This window comes from Papilio machaon, chromosome 6 (assembly GCF_912999745.1).
Source record: "Papilio machaon chromosome 6, ilPapMach1.1, whole genome shotgun sequence".
Classification (NCBI taxonomy): Eukaryota; Metazoa; Arthropoda; class Insecta; order Lepidoptera; family Papilionidae; genus Papilio; species Papilio machaon.
The window spans coordinates 56577-76053 of NC_059991.1; the positions used below are offsets into that span (position 1 = coordinate 56577).

The window sequence follows — 19477 nt, forward strand, 5'->3', positions numbered from 1 at the left end:
CGCCCCTCGCCCCGCGCCCGCACACACACTGCTACAATACATCTCTTGTTTAGTTTTTATAGTACAATATCATATACACAAGGAAATTCCTTCAGTAACGAATCATTAATTATTGCATATAAAATGGCAATATCGTAGTCAGAGTCATACAAAATAACAACATACTTATGGTTAAGTTAAATTTTTCTGTAATACAAGTTATTAGTCTTAATCCAAAAAATATTTTTTTAACTTAATTCAGACAGTATTTGAACAGTTATTAATTAATATACATAAGAAATAAATACTGCGCTAAGAACTTAAATAAACCTGTCACATACAGTATAATAATATCAATGTTCTATTAAATATGTAATGCTATGTGTTGGTAAATGGAAAAAATAACTTATATGCTATATTATGTAACATCTCCATATGACAAATTAAATAGTACTGCTAGTAGATTTTTGTGAGAATATTACTTGGTTGCTAAAGTCCCGCTCCCACTCAATTTGTGTTCAATTTAATTTTTTTTATAATTCAAATGCCTTTGCACCCACCAAAAAGTATGGGGATCTATTCAGTTTTGTACCAAATTGCCTTTGATGTTTTTATTCTTTAAAATCTTATTGGTGGCAAAAGAACAGCAATCCTCTGCATTTACTTGCTCCTGTATTGTTTTATGCCCCACTACACCTAAAATCGAGTACTGTGCTGCAAGTCATGTGATGCTCCACATCACCAATGTTCTTGAAAAACTCAACACAATATGGGAAAAGAGCAAATGTCAAGCATAGGCAATATTGGCTATGACATGAGAAATACAATAAGAGCAAGATGCATAAGATGGTGTACAGGTCGAGGGACTAAATGTGTACACATACTAATTCTGTTTAAACAATGGTGAAATTTCACAAAATCACAGATTATGCTGTTGGACAATTACAAGCTAGGGCTGAAACAAGACTAACTCTAGCATAAAAATATAAATATGATGCTAATACAGATTTGTGGAGTCACACAAATAGATATGGTACAAAAAAATACAATTTTCTAACCTACTGCAGGCTTTTTTTTTTATATATAAGTAAGCGGCCATGTGAATTTACTGAAATGGTGATGCGACTGCTGCCCATAGACATCTGCAAGTGCAGATGCAGTACCTTCAATCAACAGTCCTCCATCAAATCCACCTTTAAATCCCATCCTTTCCTTATAAGAAAAGGGTGTGAAGGGAAAGAGGATTAAAATTAGGCCTCAGAAACACAGAATTACTTCTACTTAATGTCTGTCTTCTGTGGTTATTGTGTTGCACTTGGGCGAGCTTACCAATTCTTGCAACAGATGTTGGTGTTGCCGGTGTCTATTACTGCAGGTGTTTATGGAGAGACGCCACTTAACTATTTTAGCTGCACAGGATGAACCATATATATAGTGGAAAAGATACAAGGAGATGATTTTAAACTCTTGTTTGATGCTAATAAAGTACTAATGTTGAGGAGAAGGTATTAAAAACGAATGTTAAAAAAACATACGATTCACTTGCCTTATGATTCCTAAGGATCAGCTGATAAGGCAGTATCTGTAGAAACACATATTACTGAATATATCACAAGATAAGTTTTACTTCTGATAAACAGAAAACTTTTGAAACATCACTTAATTATGAAACCGTTTTTTAAAATGCACTTAAATAAACTTTTATTAATTTATGGCTCGATTGTCTTAGAATAAGTGCGGCTTATATTTTTTTATAAAATAATGTAAAGTGCCTAGTAAAACTTTCTCTGTTGTGCTTAACAATGACAAAATGACAAGTACAATAGACAAGAGCTGGTTTTAAGAGCTCTTTGATTTACAATGAGACATACCAAAACACAGACTATATCAGTACCCACTAAAACCCTAAACCTGCAAGGACAATTAAAAAAAAAGAATTTTGTGTCTCAATCGGTAACTAGGGTCTTATCTGTATTTCCCCTATTTTCTGACAAAAACTAACTTCGATAGCAGCGCCCCTCTCACTGGTTCAGATATCCTAGTGTGACCAAAATATATTATCTGTTATATACACACGTTTGTCTACAATGGTGACGTGACGTGTGCCTGACGTTATACTGTCTGTTTGCTGTCAATGTCATATCACATTCACAACGCCAATTTGCCAATGTCGAATGTTCGCTCTACCTCTACTGGTCCTCGGAAATTTTGTACGAATTGACATTTTTATAGTATATATTAGCAAATTCACTATCTATAAATCAATGTGTTTTTATACTCCCACCCAAGTTTCTGTCACCTTATTATATTTATGATATGTAGGAAAATAATTGTAGTAGCGCATTTATCAATAACATCATATATTCTTACTAACTAGTTGATCATAATATGTTATAATGTGTTTTATTAAAATGAATAGAAAGTTACGTAGAAGAAACGAACAGTATTGTGATAGAAGAGTAATCATTAAAAGCAAGTAAATACTGATCAAAAATGGGGTACCCGGGCGGGCGACGTGAGGCTGCGACCGTGGTGGCACTGTGCGTCGCCTGGTACGCGCTCAGCTCGGCCAGCAACGTGGTGGGCAAGCTCGCTATGACTGAGTTCCCGTTTCCGCTGACGGTAACGATGGTGCAGCTGCTGTCAGTGGTGGCGTACAGCGCACCTGCGTTCGCGCTGTTCGGCGTGCGCCCTGAGCCGCCCTTCCCGCGCCGCTACTACTGGCGGACGCTTGTCCCCCTCGCCTTCGCGAAGTTTTTTACAACCATGTTCTCACAGGTCTCAATATGGAAAGTACCTATTTCCTATGCACACACAGGTTAGTATGGTTACAGTATGAATACTTTTTTAAATGTAAATAATTTAACAATTATTACAAAGGCAGGCATTACTCCCGTTTACAATTTTTTAAATTTGCTGAACTTTCCCTATTATTAAATGTTTGTACAAAACTCACAGAGTCAAACTAATTTCTCAGTCAGACTTTATCATAATCAATGTTCTGACAAATGTATATAGTAAATGTAAATGTTAATGTTAGGTTCATATTGAGAGTGTCCAGGAATGATGTGTACAATAGAGTACCACAGATTCCTTGGTGGAAAATATGAGTATTCAATGCAACTTACCTTTAAACAAACTTGCATAATTAAAGTGCTAGAGGCCTGCAAAGTTTATATATTATTTTATATTTACTCAATTAGCTTGAAAAAGTCTAACAGATTTTATTCATATGTTTGTTAAACTTAACCTTTTTGTAAAATAAACTTATCAAATTCACAAGGGGCTTTAAACACTAGTATCAAAACAATATTCAATCATAGTTTTAAACATCTTGTGATATTTCTGTCAAATTACTTCATCGACCTCGCTGGCCCAGTGCGTTTGGTTGACTTCACACATATCTTTGAAGTTCTTCACCAATATGTGCAGGATGCATCACAATGTTTTCCTTCACTGTAAAATGTAGGTTAAATGTAAATATAATATTGGAAAATCAGAAAACACATTGGCTTTGAATTCAGGACTTGCAGATTACAAGTACTTAATACCTGGGCCATATATAATTAGATAATTATGGAATAGGAAATTTAATTTACAAAATTTTTTTGTTTCATGTAAATTTTTTATTTGAAAAAGGTAAAAGTTTTTCTACAAATCACTTTTACCTGGGTATGGCAGTGAAGTAGCAATTACACCTCATGTATTAGACATTATAGGCAGTACAGTGACAGTATTAGGCATGCGCAGTGAAGGCGACGACGCCGCTGTGGACTGCGCTGCTGGCGCGCTTGCTGACGGGCGAGCGACAGACGCGCGGAGTGCAGGCGGCGCTGGTGCTGATCGCGGCGGGCGTGGCGCTGGCCTCGGCCACCGAGATGCACTTCGACGCCGTGGGCCTGGGCGCGGCGCTGGCGGCGGCCGCATTACTGGCGCTGCAGCACATCTACTCCAAGCGCGTGATGCGCGACACCGGCGTGCACCACCTGCGGCTGCTGCAGGTGAGCCCCCACTCGCCCCCCCACTCGCCAGGCCGCCGCCTTACATGCTGGCGTTTAGGCTCTCATTTTGTGTCAAACTGTCGCTCTCGGCGTTACTTCAAGACGAATTGTAATTTTAAATGTGTGTTTAATCGCTGTTGACTTAAATTATATACAATATGACATGCCTTATTTAAACAGACTGCCTGTAAATAAATACAAGTAGCGTAGTCGAAGGTAATATGATGTAAATAGATATGATAGAAACTGTGCGTCGTGCGATTTTAACTTTTGGGTAAATGGCTAACGCTAGAGATATGATAGCAACGGAGTGCGTGGTGTGCGCAGAAGCTGGGTCGGCTGGCTCTATTGCTGCTGCTGCCGCTGTGGGCGGTGGTGGAGGGCGGGGCTCCGAGCCGGCTGGCCGGCGCCCCGCACGCCGCGCGCTTGGCCGCGCTGCTGGCGGCCGACGGCGCGCTGGCCTGGCTGCAGGCCGTCGTCGCCTTCAGGTATCATTCGATCATCAGTGCCAAATCGCTCATACCTTAACCGACGCGGACCACAATTTTTCCCATACGAACTTTTATCCCCTATCCTATTTGCTATTGTTGTTTTACATCCTTGAGGTTAAAAGTTTTACAATGAGATCAAATCAACAGTCAAAGTTTCAATCTTCAAGCTGTGAAAATACTCCCATGCAACTTTTCATACCCTTTTCAACTCTTTGTTGCGTTAAAAAGAACGATATGTCCTTCCTCAAGCTCTACACTATATACGTATGTGTACCAAATATCGCTTCGGTAGTTTTGGCGGTAAAGTGCGACAGACTGACACTTTCGCATTAATAAATATTAATTCATTCGTATTTATAAGGATTACTAGCTGTGCTCGACGACTCCGTCCGAGTTAAAAAAAAAAACTTTATTAGTAGCCTATGTATTGTTCTAGGCTATGTTCTACATCTTTGTCAAATTTCAGATACACGCAGCCGTTCTGGATACTTTGTAACAAACATCTTTCCATATATCCAAACATTCGCATTTATATTATGAGTAATGTTAGTTTAGAAAATCTATTTTCGCATCGTTGTATAAGTCTTTTCAAATATCCGCATCCCGCTACATCTAAGATTGTGTTCTGCGCAGAGAAACGCGCGAAGTTAAGAGCCGCCAAGATATCTGAAAACATTCATATTAGTGGTGTCTGTACCATTCATACAATTATTAAAATTGGAGTGTCCGTCTGAAACATCTAAAAAAATCGATACTTCATGTACATGATGTATTTGCCTTACCGATAACAAAATAAACAATTTTTAAAATTTTCGTCTGTCTGCAAGACCGCATATGTACCGGATAATCTCGTGCTCGATCGCTTTTGATTGGACTTTGACGGGAAAGTAGCTGATGCAGGCCGCGTGTCATAGGCTACCAATTTCTTCCGCGTCGTAAATCTTAAGATTAAGGTTCGCTAAATATCGGTAAACGGCCGATTAACAATATGTTTTTAAGAAGATCAATTAATGTACGTAATTTGGTAGAGCAGAGTAGAGCAATCACGTTTGTCCGTGTGCCGCAGCGTGCTGTCGCGAGTGTCTCCGCTCGCGTACGCGGTGGCCTCTGCGGCCAAACGCGCTGCCGTCGTGGCCGCCTCGCTGCTGCTGCTGCGCAACCCCGCGCCCCCCCTCAACCTGGCCGGCATGGCCCTGGCCGCGCTCGGCGTGCTCGTCTACAACCGCGCCAAGCTGCACGCGCGCCGCCCCCCGCCCCCCACACCCGCCCTGCTGCCCGTCTGACACCCGCCCTGCTGCCCGTCTGACCCCCGCCCCCCGCCGCCCCCCACACCCGCCCTGCTGCCCGTCTGACCCCCGCCCCCCACACCCGCCCTGCTGCCCGTCTGACCCCCGCCCCCCACACCCGCCCTGCTGCCCGTCTGACCGCCGCCCCCCACACCCGCCCTGCTGCCCGTCTGACCCCCGCCCCCCACACCCGCCCTGCTGCCCCCCGCCCCCCACACCCGCCCTGCTGCCCGTCTGACCCCCGCCCCCCACACCCGCCCTGCTGCCCGTCTGACCCCCGCCCCCCGCCGCCCCCCACACCCGCCCTGCTGCCCGTCTGACCCCCGCCGCCCCCCACACCCGCCCTGCTGCCCGTCTGACCCCCGCCCCCACACCCGCCCTGCTGCCCGTTTGACCCCCGCCCCCCACACCCGCCCTGCTGCCCGTCTGACCCCCGCCGCCCCCCACACCCGCCCTGCTGCCCGTCTGACCCCCGCCCCCACACCCGCCCTGCTGCCCGTCTGACCCCCGCCCCCACACCCGCCCTGCTGCCCGTCTGACCGCCGCCCCCCACACCCGCCCTGTTGGGTTCCTTCGAAGTGAATCTGTAACTCGCTTTAGAACGTGAAGTCAGCAGAACATCAACAGCAGACTGACCACGAGCCGGTGACCGAGCCGCGGGATCCCGCAGTGGCTCGTCACAATGTAACTTTAAGAATCGAGTATTTTAAATACATGTTTTTGTTTTTATTTACTTGTTTTATTTAGAAACTTTTTGGGAAAAGAGGGAACACTCTGAAGAAAAAAAACTTGTGAGCCGTCATGGGACGCCTGCCAGATGTGAATCATCGTGTGTGTACAAGTAATATACATAAAATATTAAATAAATGAATGAATGAAGGAATGAATGAATAATAATAATAATAAATAATATTAAAATAATACATATATGTATGTATACCTCAGTATAGCGTGGCGACCCGTCGCCACGGCAAGTGTCGCCAAATCAACGATTCGGTTTACAAGTGATCCTATAGATGTTTCACATCAAAAGAGTGAGAAGGGAAAGAGAATTAAAATTGGGCTATGCATTTTCATACACGTGTATTCCCGCCCATGCGCATGTATGTAGACATCTGCAGGCCACTTGTATGTATGTATGTATGTATGTGTGTCAGCTGCAAGCATTATGTGTATTCTCCACATTAGTTCTGCTTTCCGCTACACTTACGGAAACAAAATATTGAAGGAAAACCGCAGCGTTGACTCCGGACGCGTCGCTCCAAGCGCTGGCCGCATTTTTTCGCCATTTTTTTTCACTTATATTTATAACATCAAATGTGGAATAATGAAACAAAGTTATATTAAATAAATATTTATTTACACTAAATAAGTCGGTACGCGTGAACTTACAACAAATATAAAAAACGACAGTCTTTACGGAGCTCCGCTGTAACTGAACGCTAGAGCGAGCCGCCGCTAACATCATTATTTAATTAACTAAAGAAGGAATGCGCGAGGCGACTACAGCTCGTCGTGCTCGTCCGCGGGCTCGGCCTCCGCGGCGTCGGCGTCGGCGTCGACGTCGAAGTCCTCCTCCTCCGGCGCGGCGTCAGGCGGCAGGCCGAGGGAGGTCTGCAGCATGGTCTCCACGGTCTCCGCGAACTCCACGGCCTGTCCCTCCTGCAGCATGTACCCGGAGCGCAGCGCAGCAGTGCGGTACAGCGTGTGAGCGGCGCGCAGCAACGCCGGCTCCTCGGGGTCCTCCTGCACGCGCCGCAGCAGCTCCAGGATGACGGGGTGTCGCGGGTTGATCTCCAGCATCTTCTTCTGCGACAGGTGGTGCTTGCGCTGCGCGTCGTCCGCCTGCGTCGTGCGAACACGAAAATTATGTCATCGTACATTGTGTCACTAATTCTTATTTTTAGGAAATATTACAAATGCGAAAGTATGGATGGACGGTTTACTCGTAACGAACAACATGTTGGTGGAGAAGGGCGGGGAGGGGCGGGGAGGGGCGGATACCTTCTGGTGGGCGTTGGAGAGCGCGAGGCGCTCCATGTTGCCGGTCCAGCCGAAGACGGTGGCGACGAGCGCTGCGGGGGAGCGCGCCAGGCGGCGGGAGACCGCGGCGCGAGTGATCCAGGCGCCGAGCTTGTCTCCCAGCCAGCGAGTGAGCGGCTCCAGGCGAGTGCGCGCCGCCTCGTGCGCGGACTGCTGCCTCTCGTCTGCACATCACACGCACATCACACGCACATCACACGCACATCACACGCACATCACACGCACATCACACATCACACCGCGCTCGTACATTGTACCGTGATATGTATTATACTTCATGCTTTGTATTTCACTCGACTTTTATTATTTGATACTGAGCCGAATGTCAACGGTATATCGAACTCGGTGAATATTTATAAAGTGTCTCGGCGAGAACTTCGCACGGCCCGAAGTGACCGGCTCTACATGAAAGGATAGGCCTCGCTGAAATTACATAATTTGATATTATTTTTTTTCTAAAGCGGCCTCTAACTAAACATAACTGATCCGTCATAACGAATGTGCACTCACTCTCATCCAGGTCGAAGATCTCCTTGGCGATGTTCTGGAACTTGTGGCCGTCGTACTCCGGCAGCGAGGAGAGGCAGTACTCGTCGACGGCCTCGGTGAGGTAGAGGACCTCGTAGCCGGCGCGCACGAGGCGCTCGGCGAAGGGCGAGCGCTCCACCTCGGCGCGGCTGGAGCCCGCGATGTAGTAGATGTGGCTCTGCTGCGGCTTCATGCGCTCCACGTACTCCGACAGGAACGTCATCTCCGCGCCGCGAGACGAGTGGAAGCGCAGCAGCTTGGCCAGCCGCGACCTGTTGCTGGGGTCCTCCATCACGCCCAGCTTGATGTTGGTGGAGTACTCCTTCCAGAAGTGCTCGTACTCGTCGTCGGGGATCTTCTTGAGCATGTCGAGCGCCTTGCGGACCAGCTTCTTCTTGATGATCTTGATGAGCTTGTGCTGCTGCAGCGTCTCGCGGCTCACGTTCAGCGGCAGGTCGTCCGAGTCCACGATGCCCTGCGCAGCGCACACAATGCATGTAGCGGAGGGGGGTGAGTGGTGGGGGGTGTGGTGGGGGGTGGTACCTGTATGAAGGCGAGGTAGTTGGGCATGAGGTCGTTGAACTCGTCGGTGATGAAGACGCGGCGCACATACAACTTGATGTGGTCAGTCTTGGTGCCGTAGCGGTTGAAGCTGTCCGCGGGCTGCACTCGGGGGACGTACAGCAGCGCGCGGAACGTCACCTCGCCCTCCGCCACGAAGTGCGCCCTGCACAACCCCACACCGACTTACAGCCTCGCCGTAGACTATTTCCCGTTGGCCCGATCGCCCGGTGGACTTTTTTTCCCATTGGGCCGATGGAGTCAATAAAATAAAACAAAAAAATGATAGCTCGGATCCAGCTCGATATCGTTTCAAACATGCAAACATTATCTTTGGCTTGTTTCTCAACAAGCCAAAGATAATGTTTTTCAATGTATCGTAACAGAATTTAATTTCTGATATTCGACTACTATACGTAATGAACCACGTCCTCGAACAAGCTTTCAGCCTTCAAAGGTTCATCAATGAAACCGTGCAGCAGCAGCAGAGGGTAGACTGGTAAAGGCGGAGGAGACTGAGATTGTTACTTGGCGAGCGGCGCGGCCGAGTCCTTGGTGAGGCTGCGGTAGAACTGCGCGTACTCCTCGTCGGCCACCTCGCTGGGCTTGCGCGTCCAGATGGGCTTGTTGTCGTTCATCAGCTCCCACGCCCACACCGTCTTCTCCGTCTTCTTCGGCTCGCTCTTCTCCTCCGCCGCGTCCTCCACCTGCGGCATACACACACACACACACAAATATGAGCCGGGGCCTCGATATACCTGTTCTCCATCCTTTCCCACTTTTATAATATACAGAAAGTAAAAGAAGAAGCGACGCCGAGACGGGAGTGAGAGAATAAGATAATGAAATGTCCATTAATCAGTATATGTAATGTATGCGGGCCACGCGGCGGTGACGTCATCACCTGTGCGTCATCATCGGCGTCGGTCTCGGGCTTGTCGGTGTCGGTGTCGGTCTCCTGCACGGTCTCGGTGCGCGACGCCCACAGGTAGATGGGGAAGTTGATGAACTGCGAGTACTTCTTGACGAGGGCGCGGATGGTGTCCGGCTGCAGGTAGTCGGCCGCCTCCTCCTTCATGTGCAGCCTGCGGGCAGAGCGCGGGGTGAGCGCGGGGCGTGGGGCCGCGGGGCGCGGGGCGTGCGGGGCCGCGGGGCGCGGGGCCGCGGGGCGGGCGCGGGGCCGACACTACTCACGTGATGTGGGTGCCGCGACGCAGCGTGTCGCCGCGCGGGTCGGGGGCGACGCTGAAGGCGCTGGCGTCTGACTCCCAGACGTGCTGCGTGTCGTTGTTGTGTTTGGACACGACCGTCACTTTGTCGGCGACCAGGAACGCCGAGTAGAAGCCGACGCCGAACTGACCGATCATGTCGTTCATCTCCTGCGAGTTCGTCTGCAGGCAGTGGGGGGGGGGGGGTCAGTAAATACAGACAAGAACTCAAGTGCGCCCTATTTCACACAATTTGACGAATAAACTAGTGTTAAGATGGCAACAATGTCTAGATAATGACGATAAATATTTTGATTACATAAATATGTTAAAAAGAAAAGAGTTTTTTTTCTAAATACAAACAGGCAATTCTTTTATTATAAAGTGACAAACGAGCAATGGCCGCCGATTCCCGAATTTCACCAAAAATCCATTGACATCCGCATTTGCTGATGCGTTTGCCTGCCTTAAATCACCAACAGAGGAGACAAACAGAAAGAACATATTTTTTCTACTAATGATGCCCGAAAATGTGTGGAAAGGGGAAGAGAAATAATCATTCATCAGACTGTACGCGGAATGAATTCCGCTTGACGCGTGTCTCCTGTGTGGTCGAAGGTATGACACCAGTCGGCACCAGGCACCGGCACATTAGTGCAAAAGATGTTATTGCACGTCACTGTTTCACATTTGAACCCCTTATATTAACTTAGGCGTATGATGGTTCAATTATAACTTTACCATATGTCTCATATTACAAAGTATCTCAAGTTCACTAGAACAAAGTTGCAAATGAAAGTATTACAAAAGTATACGCACAGTGAATGCTTTATAGAGTTTATAATTTGGGTAGAAACCTTTTCCGAGTCCTGCATCCTGGAGAGGAAGTCTGCGGTGCCAGACTTGGCGATGGTGCCCAGGTTGTTCACGAGCTCGTGGCGCGTCATGCCCACGCCGGAGTCGGTGATGTGCAGCAGCCGCTTGTCCGGCTCCGCTTTGATGCGGATGCTCAGATCCGGGTTCGAGTCCAGCACGTCGCGTTCCGTCAGCGACAGCAGCCGGATCTTGTCCAGCGCGTCCGACCCGTTCGAGATCAGCTCGCGCAGGAATATCTGCAAGCCGACCCGATAACCTTGTATCCGCCCTAGATGAAGACCATCCTCAAACTAGACGAGGGCGAGAAGCCCGACGTGGGTACGATACCTCCTTGTTCCTGTAGAGGGAGTTGATGATGAGCTTCATCATACGGTTGACCTCCGTTTGGAAGGTGAAGTTCTGCGCGCGCTCGCGCAGCTCCCGCAGCTGCGCCACGCTTAGTCCGTCGGGCGAGATGGCTTCCTCCTCGCGCGCCACCGCCTCCGCATCTACAAATAACATTCTTTTTTTTTTTCTAAAATTTGATAAATTTAACAAGTTTGAAATAACATTAATAGTCGTGATACAAACGGCGACCGATATTGTCCGATCATAGTATTTTTTATAATTACGAGTATATCGGTTTTAATTCTGCCACTGTATGCGCATACTACATTATATTTAAAGAATGTCTTTCCGTTTTCAGCGTAAAATTAGTGAAAATTCGAACGGGAGAGCCGTAAATGCCATTGCGTTACATTGTAATGCGAGACCAGGAGAGGAAAGTAGTGTAACGCCCGCAAATACGAATAGTACGGGAGGCGCGGCGTCGTGCGCCGTTGCCGCGGCGACGAGACCTCGCGTCCTATCGATCACTCGCCAGTTAGTCTGCTAGCTGCTTTGCAGTAGTGATGGCAAACGTCGAGGAAACGGCAGCGGCGGAAAAGCCGACGGCGAGTCGGGGTTCCTTCAAGCTACGCTTCGCGGCGCACGGCGAGCAGGGTCGCTCCAACCTCTCCGCAATCAGGCCGCTGGGCTTACGTACGAAAGCATTTTGATATCAAAACTGTTTCTTGTAAATTTAATTTGATAATCAGGGAGCTCACCTCCACTAAATCGTCCTAAAGTTATAGATTTGACGATAGTTCGATAGCAATATACGCCTAAGGTTTGTTCGACAGCGGCCCCGGTGACAGACAAGCTGGGGGCGCGCGCGGGGCCACAGGCCGAGGCTCAGGCGGAGGCGCGCGCGCTCGCGCTGGTGCAGGCCCGCTTCGCGCGCGGCCCACGAGAACTCTACCGGCATCCGGTCACAACCGCTCACGAGTAAATTTATATTTTACCCGTTCAAAATATGTCCTAAGCTAACCGGTCGACTAATGTACTATCTATCGAAGTGCAAGGTGATAAATTTTCTTTAGATACGGATGGTGGTGCGAGGGTGTCAGGGGCGCGGCGGCGGGCAGGCACCACATCCACGACTCGAGCTGGCTGCGGGCGCGCCTGCGGCTGCTCGCGCCCGACGCCGCCTACAAGCGTTGTTGACGCCCACTCCGCTCACAAACACTTACTCTTTCAAATTGCACCACCAAAATATGTTCATTGTAATTACATTCATTTAAGAGGTCGAAATTAAAACTGTTACTTTAAATTTTACGATTTAAAGATGTACGCATCCAGGAATGAAATTGCAAGGCACGGCATTATGACTTAATAAGACATGCTCAGCTAGATGACACTTCACTTGTCTAATTTACAGTTATTTCCATTTTAAAAGATTAAATGTTGTACTTCATCTAAAATGTCATAAACGACTCAACTTTATTTTATTTAAACAATATGAAATTTGAAACTTTTTAATATAATACATTTTCCATAATATGAAATGACTTTTTTTTTTAAGTTTCTACGACACTTTTTATCTATTAATGAAGTATATATCAGTTATTACCTTTTTATAAACATCTACATCATATTCCTATGACATTCCTACTGCCACTCCACATACGCTTGGCACAATGGATATACCAAATATTAAACGTAGAACTATCATAAATTATAATTTGTTCTAATTGTAATGTAAAAAAAGGGGACCAGAGAGGCCGGGGACAGTTCAGTCCTGAATATAATCTATCAATTCAAGCTTGTGGGCAGATACAATTTTCTCCAACAATTCCTCTTGACCGCTAAAAGCAAAGATGATGACTCGGGGACTGGTAATTCCTCTAAGAGCAGTATACTCATCTACCACAGCTATGCCTGCCTAGTTATTTGTTACATTTGTGCCCGACTGCTCCTGTATTTTTATCACAACGGCACACAATCAATGAAACACAAAATATAAAATAATTATCAGTTACATTTACATTATCAAAGATTAAAGATTAATGGATTATTAAAGGGCACAAGATACATTTTAACTATTAACATGATTGTTAGAGCACAACTTGCATAAAATATAGATTGACTATCATGAGGGTAGGACTTGTAGTACTGGCAGGTGAGGGCAGGAGGTGATGACACTTAATTTGTATTTAGCATACCTTAAAGTGAACCTCACTTTACAATTAGTAGGCAGAAACATGAAATATTTTTGTGTTTCTTATCATGAAAATCAACATGCTATATTTTGGCTACCTAGGAGAGCCTGTTGTCACTCCTAGCCTGTTATGTTAACTTACACCCCATGCTATAGATATAGCTTGTTCCAATCGAAACTCCCAACTGTGCACAAGCATCATTACAACACATAGATGTACCTGTGCGTGAGCCCTCGCGGGACGCGCCGAGGTCGACGTCAGCCGTCGGCTGGTCCGCGCCGCCGCCTTCTTCTTGCGCCTGGCTCCATCCTGCAATATAGCAATGGTGTCATACTTCACGAGAAAAATACCATGTGAGCGGTGTTTTACACAAACTCCGATCTTTCTAGAGCATTATGATTAACCCTACTAAGATTTATCAATAGTCAATAACTTATATTGCTCAGCAGTGGGCGTAACGAGGCTGAATGGATGGATTGATGAACTATATTGAGGCTCTTTAAATTCAGAGTTTTATAGGAAAATGTGTAACCGTGCAACGTAGACATTAACATGGATGATAATTAAATCTTACCCAAAAGGAGAAGTCCCAAAGACAGCACTAAAATATATTTCATGGTTTGACGATATCCAGTATTAAAAACCTATACTAACATAAAACTAATATTGCCGGCCTATGCCGACGAGTTATAACCAAAACTTTACGTTTGAGAGCAAAAAACAGACTACTGTGAACTGTGAACGAAGCTAGTTTTGAAGCATTTACATTCATTGAACAACAAAACGAACTTATGCGTTATTTTACGATTGGGTACAATGAAAATTAAATAAGCCAATGATAGGCAGCCACGACTAAAAATTATCTAATAGGAAAGAAGTCGGACCAAATGTCTGTTTCTTATTGGACCGTTACAAAAGATACATTTCATGATCGCAGTGCTGATCTTGAAATAGGTTTTTTGGAATCGATTTTATTGATCTTAACAATCGACATTGGCAATGGAGAGAAACCACTTGATCTCTATGGATGGTGGATGGAAAGGTTATTGCTTGATAATGACAGCTTTCGCTTTGTTCCGACTTAAACGCGGCGGGGGGATTAGACAAAGTAACATTTTATAAGCGAAGTCTCTATTTGAAAAGTCAAAAATGCATGGAAGTGGCAATAACTTTCGATATGTCATGTTGTCATGTGCATATCACTTGTTAATCCTATATATTTTGACACATTTTGTCGATTCTACTGGCGATAACGATAATCGAATGTTACTTTGTCTTGTCTGTTGATGTTCCTGACAGCCAATTCTAACTGCAACCGTTCCATTCTAGGTCCGAGTATTCTTTATCTGAGGTTCCATTAGGCCAGTTGTATGTCAGCGCTGATTTCGAGCGGCCTAGTGTGAACGGGGTATAAAAGAAAAAGCACTTGACAGCTACAGTGCGAAGAGGATCTTGGAACTTGTATCAATTTTTGACGTTGACAGGGGGACGCTAGTGAGCTGTCATAATTTAGTTTAACTCATGCCTACCGGTTCAGATATCCTTGTCGATCTATAGGAATAGAAAATAATAAAAAAAAAACCTGAAATGATAGATACAATACTATACAAGGGTCTTTGGACAAGGAATTAAAACACTTGCGTTTAATTTTGTAAATGTTAAAATTATTTGAATTTTTGTCATAAAAATTAATGTGAAAAAATTCTTATTTTTTGGAAGTCAACAAACTCACGATGAATGACTGATGACACTGATGATTGACTGACTTCGTCAAAGCGAATAAATAAGTACCTAGCATAGAACGACTTTTATTATTTTGATTACAATGAAAAAAGAATAAGTTGTTAAAATTATGGATTCCCTATGACTATTGTAAAATTTCCAACAGAATATAGTACAGAACCCTCTTCCCTACAGCCTCTGTATATGATGATATGTATATGTAGTTGTCAAATGTCAAACTCAATTATATCAACTCATTCATCTTCATTCTTCACTTCATCCTCTTATTTTGTTCAACAATTGTGTTCTTTACTCACAAATTGCAAAGAAAATAATACTTTATTTTTAAATATTAAACAAAATTAATGTGAAGAATTTTAAATCACTGATCATTGTTGCCATTAAGAAACATATTGTTTAAAATCATTCTTATAACTCAAATAAAACTAAAATGAAAGAAGGACATTCACCCGGTATTGTAACATCGAAACGGCGAATTAAATATAGGAAAAGTTCTTGGCAAGTCCATGATTTTGAAGTGTGGAGTGGAGAATTTTTGTGTCGCATTGCTGTTTTAAAAATGGAAGATTCCGTCTTAGTGTGGATCGGAAGTGCACCGGCAGATCTGGGCGAGGTGGCGCTGGGTGTCCCTCCGCGGGCCGGGCGGCAAGCAGCGAGCAGCTCGCTGGTCGGCGCGGACGCGGGCGCGGCGCCGCTCGCGCGCCAGCTAGCCGCCGCTCTCGACCAGCCTGTTTATGTTTGCTGTGGTTCACATTTTGACAGATTTTCTATGCCTCTCGTTATTCAAGGTCTTATTACCGAAATTAAAAGTAGGCCCGAGTGTTTTAATATGGACCAAATACATTCATGATGTTACCAAGACTTAAATATGTGATACACTATTATGTAGGTACTCTGCACTTTTTAATAAATTAATTGTAAAATGTCAACTTTTAAATTTGCTAGCCAATGTCAAATACTAAAATATTAAGATGATAGAATAAGCCAGTAGTTGGATTACAAGTGGTGCCAGATTAGACATGGGCCAGATTACTGCGGGTTGACCGTAATGCCAAATAAAATGAAAAAATGGGGAATAACATTTTTAAAATGTGTTTAATATTTATTGAAGTTGCCCAATTGTTTGGTCAGCAGTGTCAGAAGCAGCAGTTGAGCAGTTGGAGGTAGTGGCGAAGAGTAGCACAATTTTAGTCAGTATTTAACAGTAATATTTGAATACATACTCATTATTTATTTAGACCTGAACTAACAATAAAAGAGTTTTTTTTTATTAAGGTGGCAAACAAACAAGCAGTCACCTGAATTTGGTTAAATTGTAAAGTGATAACTGTAGATGTCTGTAATTGTAATGCATTGCCTACTGTTAATCAACAGAAAATATATTTCTCCTTCCCATCATTACCTTATAATAAAATGGTGCATATGGGAAAAGGACTGGTATGTTTACTAACAAATAATAACTAAGAAAGAAAAAAAATAAAGCAGCAACATATCTAGCTTATATTGTAAGAAATAAGTCACAAGTCAGATCAATGTGTCAACAGGAAGTGTCTTAAATTTCAACTATCAGACTTAAACCAAATAAACAGAGCTAGCTAAAAAAATCCCATTTAAAAAAAACATTCTCAAACAAAATGCATACACTAAAAAGTAACAAAATAATGTCATAAATAAACTCGCAAGTAAGAAAATTATGTATATTCTTTCTTGTAATATGTCTATATTGTGCAATTTTTGTTATTTTGGAGTTGGTTTCGGCCTAGGTAGGAATTTAACCATAACTAGGTCCAAGTTATCTCAGATATACAAATGTCACCAATTTACCTAGAAGAGAACTTTCTTACTCCCGTGTGCATTAATGACAGTATTTTGTAACTTTTCAGAATTATGTAGTTCAAAAGGCAAATATAATGTACACTTAATAATCTAGATCTAGACGAAACTCAATACCTTTCGAATAAAAAATAATTATGTAAATGGAACAACCAGGAGCAGAGCTATGAAGTAACAAAAAAAAAACTACAGACGAATTGAGAACCACCTACTTTTTGAAGTCGGTTAATAAAACCGTTTTAAAATAATTTGAACAAAAGAATATTTAATTACGATCCAAACTAAAATAAACTATCAGTTTGATAACTTGAAGTATAGGTTGGAAGTGCCATCTATGTTTTGTTCACGAACGGCGTGGTGTCGGTAATGGCCGCATGGAGTCGCTAGTGTTTCATGTTGCCTTTTTTGTACGAGAGATGGTACAGCTGGGCTGCATCCAAATCGCAATTTGCGTACGCAGTTCGGAGTTTGGGGCTTGGGCGAAGGTAAGATATATTGCCCCGAGAGAGGCTGTCGCACGTCTGCAGTACTTACTCTGTAGACTTGATGAGATATGAAACATAACATTATCACAATGACCGCGGGTCGAGTCGCGAATTAGCTTTTGTTTCAGTGGCGAGTCGGACACGTGCGCGGTGCAATGTGACGCGCGGTGCAGCGGCGACCGACAGCGATATGTGTGGAATGCGTCGGGATGCGGTAACCGCGTATTAATTGTAAGTCGGTGTCGAGCGGTCGACTTTTATCTCCAAACGGATACGGCTTGCGATCAATAAAACTTTAATCGCTAGCAAGTCGAGCGGCGAATGTGAATGTATTAGCCGGTCAACCGCACTTCGAGGAATTCATTCCATCTCAAAACCTATGTCGGCCGATAAAGGGCGTCGGCGGGCAGGGGACAGGGTCGTCCCGCACCCCGCGCCCCGCCCGGCGCCTTATCTGATGGGATCTGCTGGATATTTATTGGGGCATGAAGCGCGGGTCCCGTGTAGCGCGGTAGCGATCCTCAAGTCGGCAGTTTAATACCCCTCATAAAGCGGCCGGTTGCCGGTTGCGAGCCGCCGACGATAATTTATCTCATTGTATCGATAAATTAGCTTAATTAGGGTGTAAAAAACTTTGAACGGTGCGGAATCTAATGCCTCCTCGTGGGTGGTCACCGGACGACGGGCTCGTCTAATTAGCGAGGACCTGCGCTCCTAGTCACCCGCACGTTGCCTGCGCGTTGCCCGCACGTCGCACGCACGTTGCATGCACGTCGACCGCACGACGCCCGCGCGGCTTCAGTTATTTTATAAGTCTATTACACTACTGCGGTGTATCTATAGATACTGGTGCATTTTTGCAAGTGCGACTAGGCACATCCCTATTATGTGACCGGAAAGTCAAGTACGAGTAGTCGATCGGTATTTCAACGACAACCAAATCCATCTTTTGATTTCTTAATAGTCTAGGCAGTAGTTGCACCCTGTATTTCACCATTTTATCTAATTTTTTTGTTATGAATGAGATGGATGGCAATATGTGTTTTTATGAAATACAAAATACCATGTGTAAGCGGTCTATAAGAACAAGAAGCGCCTGTTCTAGACTTGCTAGAAATTAGACTTCATTGGAAATGAAAATTAAAATTACCGAATGTGTCACAATCAATCCGCATAATTTATTTTATTTATAATTCGACAAAGTTATCTGACCCGGTGCGCGTAAGTAAAACTCAATTATCATAGCTCACTGACCTCCCTCTGTCTGACAGACAAAAAAGTGTCACAACGCCATTGTGTACCGCTGTCATTTTTTTGTTTTATGTCGTTTTCTTTGCCGATAAAGATATTACATATTTTCTGACAGAACTCATTGCGATAGAAGCGCCTTTTTTACGTTCGGTTTGCAGTATATGATAGAAAAACGATTATTTAATTAAAAAAATAAAGCAATGTCAGCCGAGGATAGAAAATTTGCATTACTTATGTCATTTCTGTTCCGCTTGTATTTCGTCTATAGTGTGACAAGCTTTTTTGGGGCGGTAAGAGAGACGAGGTTAGGGTAGGATGCGGTTGGCCGACAGAAAGGGGCGCCCTAGACCGGCGAAATGTACAGTCTCACATAACCCTGTAAACCCACTCCAAGACATTGTAAAAACGAGAGCGTCGTGGAAATGTTGCCCAGGGTGCTAGTAGAGCTAAACATTACTGCATAGAATAGACATATAAAATAAGATACCTAGTAGAAAATACATGAAAAATGGCAGTTTTTCTAACTTCTTTCGAAATTCTCCAAGTTGAAAATAAACTAACCATTTGCAAATCAACCTGAGCGCCTGCAGTAATTGATTATTATTATTGCATATTTATTGCAACTAGGATTAAGTATTGTAGAAAACATTACGTAAATTATATAATTTTTTTA

The 19477-nt window shown here is 44.5% G+C and overlaps 2 protein-coding genes across 2 annotated transcripts; one reads left to right on the forward strand and one right to left on the reverse strand.

Annotated features, from left to right (window-relative positions):
• Window positions 1-2089: 2089 nt before the first annotated feature.
• On the forward strand, window positions 2090-5754 carry LOC106712004 (solute carrier family 35 member E1 homolog). Its single transcript, XM_014504440.2, has 4 exons — window positions 2090-2797; window positions 3730-3980; window positions 4308-4468; window positions 5538-5754. Exons 1-4 carry the CDS (start codon window positions 2473-2475, stop codon window positions 5752-5754), a joined length of 954 nt encoding a protein of 317 aa, XP_014359926.2. The 5' UTR covers window positions 2090-2472.
• A 1354-nt stretch (window positions 5755-7108) lies between these two features.
• Window positions 7109-14276, reverse strand: LOC106712003 (endoplasmin). The gene is made up of 11 exons (XM_045678462.1): window positions 14067-14276; window positions 13712-13801; window positions 11301-11461; window positions 10955-11209; window positions 10084-10280; window positions 9794-9974; window positions 9418-9596; window positions 8872-9055; window positions 8311-8803; window positions 7762-7964; window positions 7109-7602 (listed from the first exon to the last, which is right to left on the reverse strand). The coding sequence occupies exons 1-11, from the start codon at window positions 14107-14109 to the stop codon at window positions 7261-7263; spliced, it is 2328 nt and encodes a 775-aa protein (XP_045534418.1). The 5' UTR covers window positions 14110-14276; the 3' UTR covers window positions 7109-7260.
• Between the last annotated feature and the right edge of the window lie 5201 nt (window positions 14277-19477).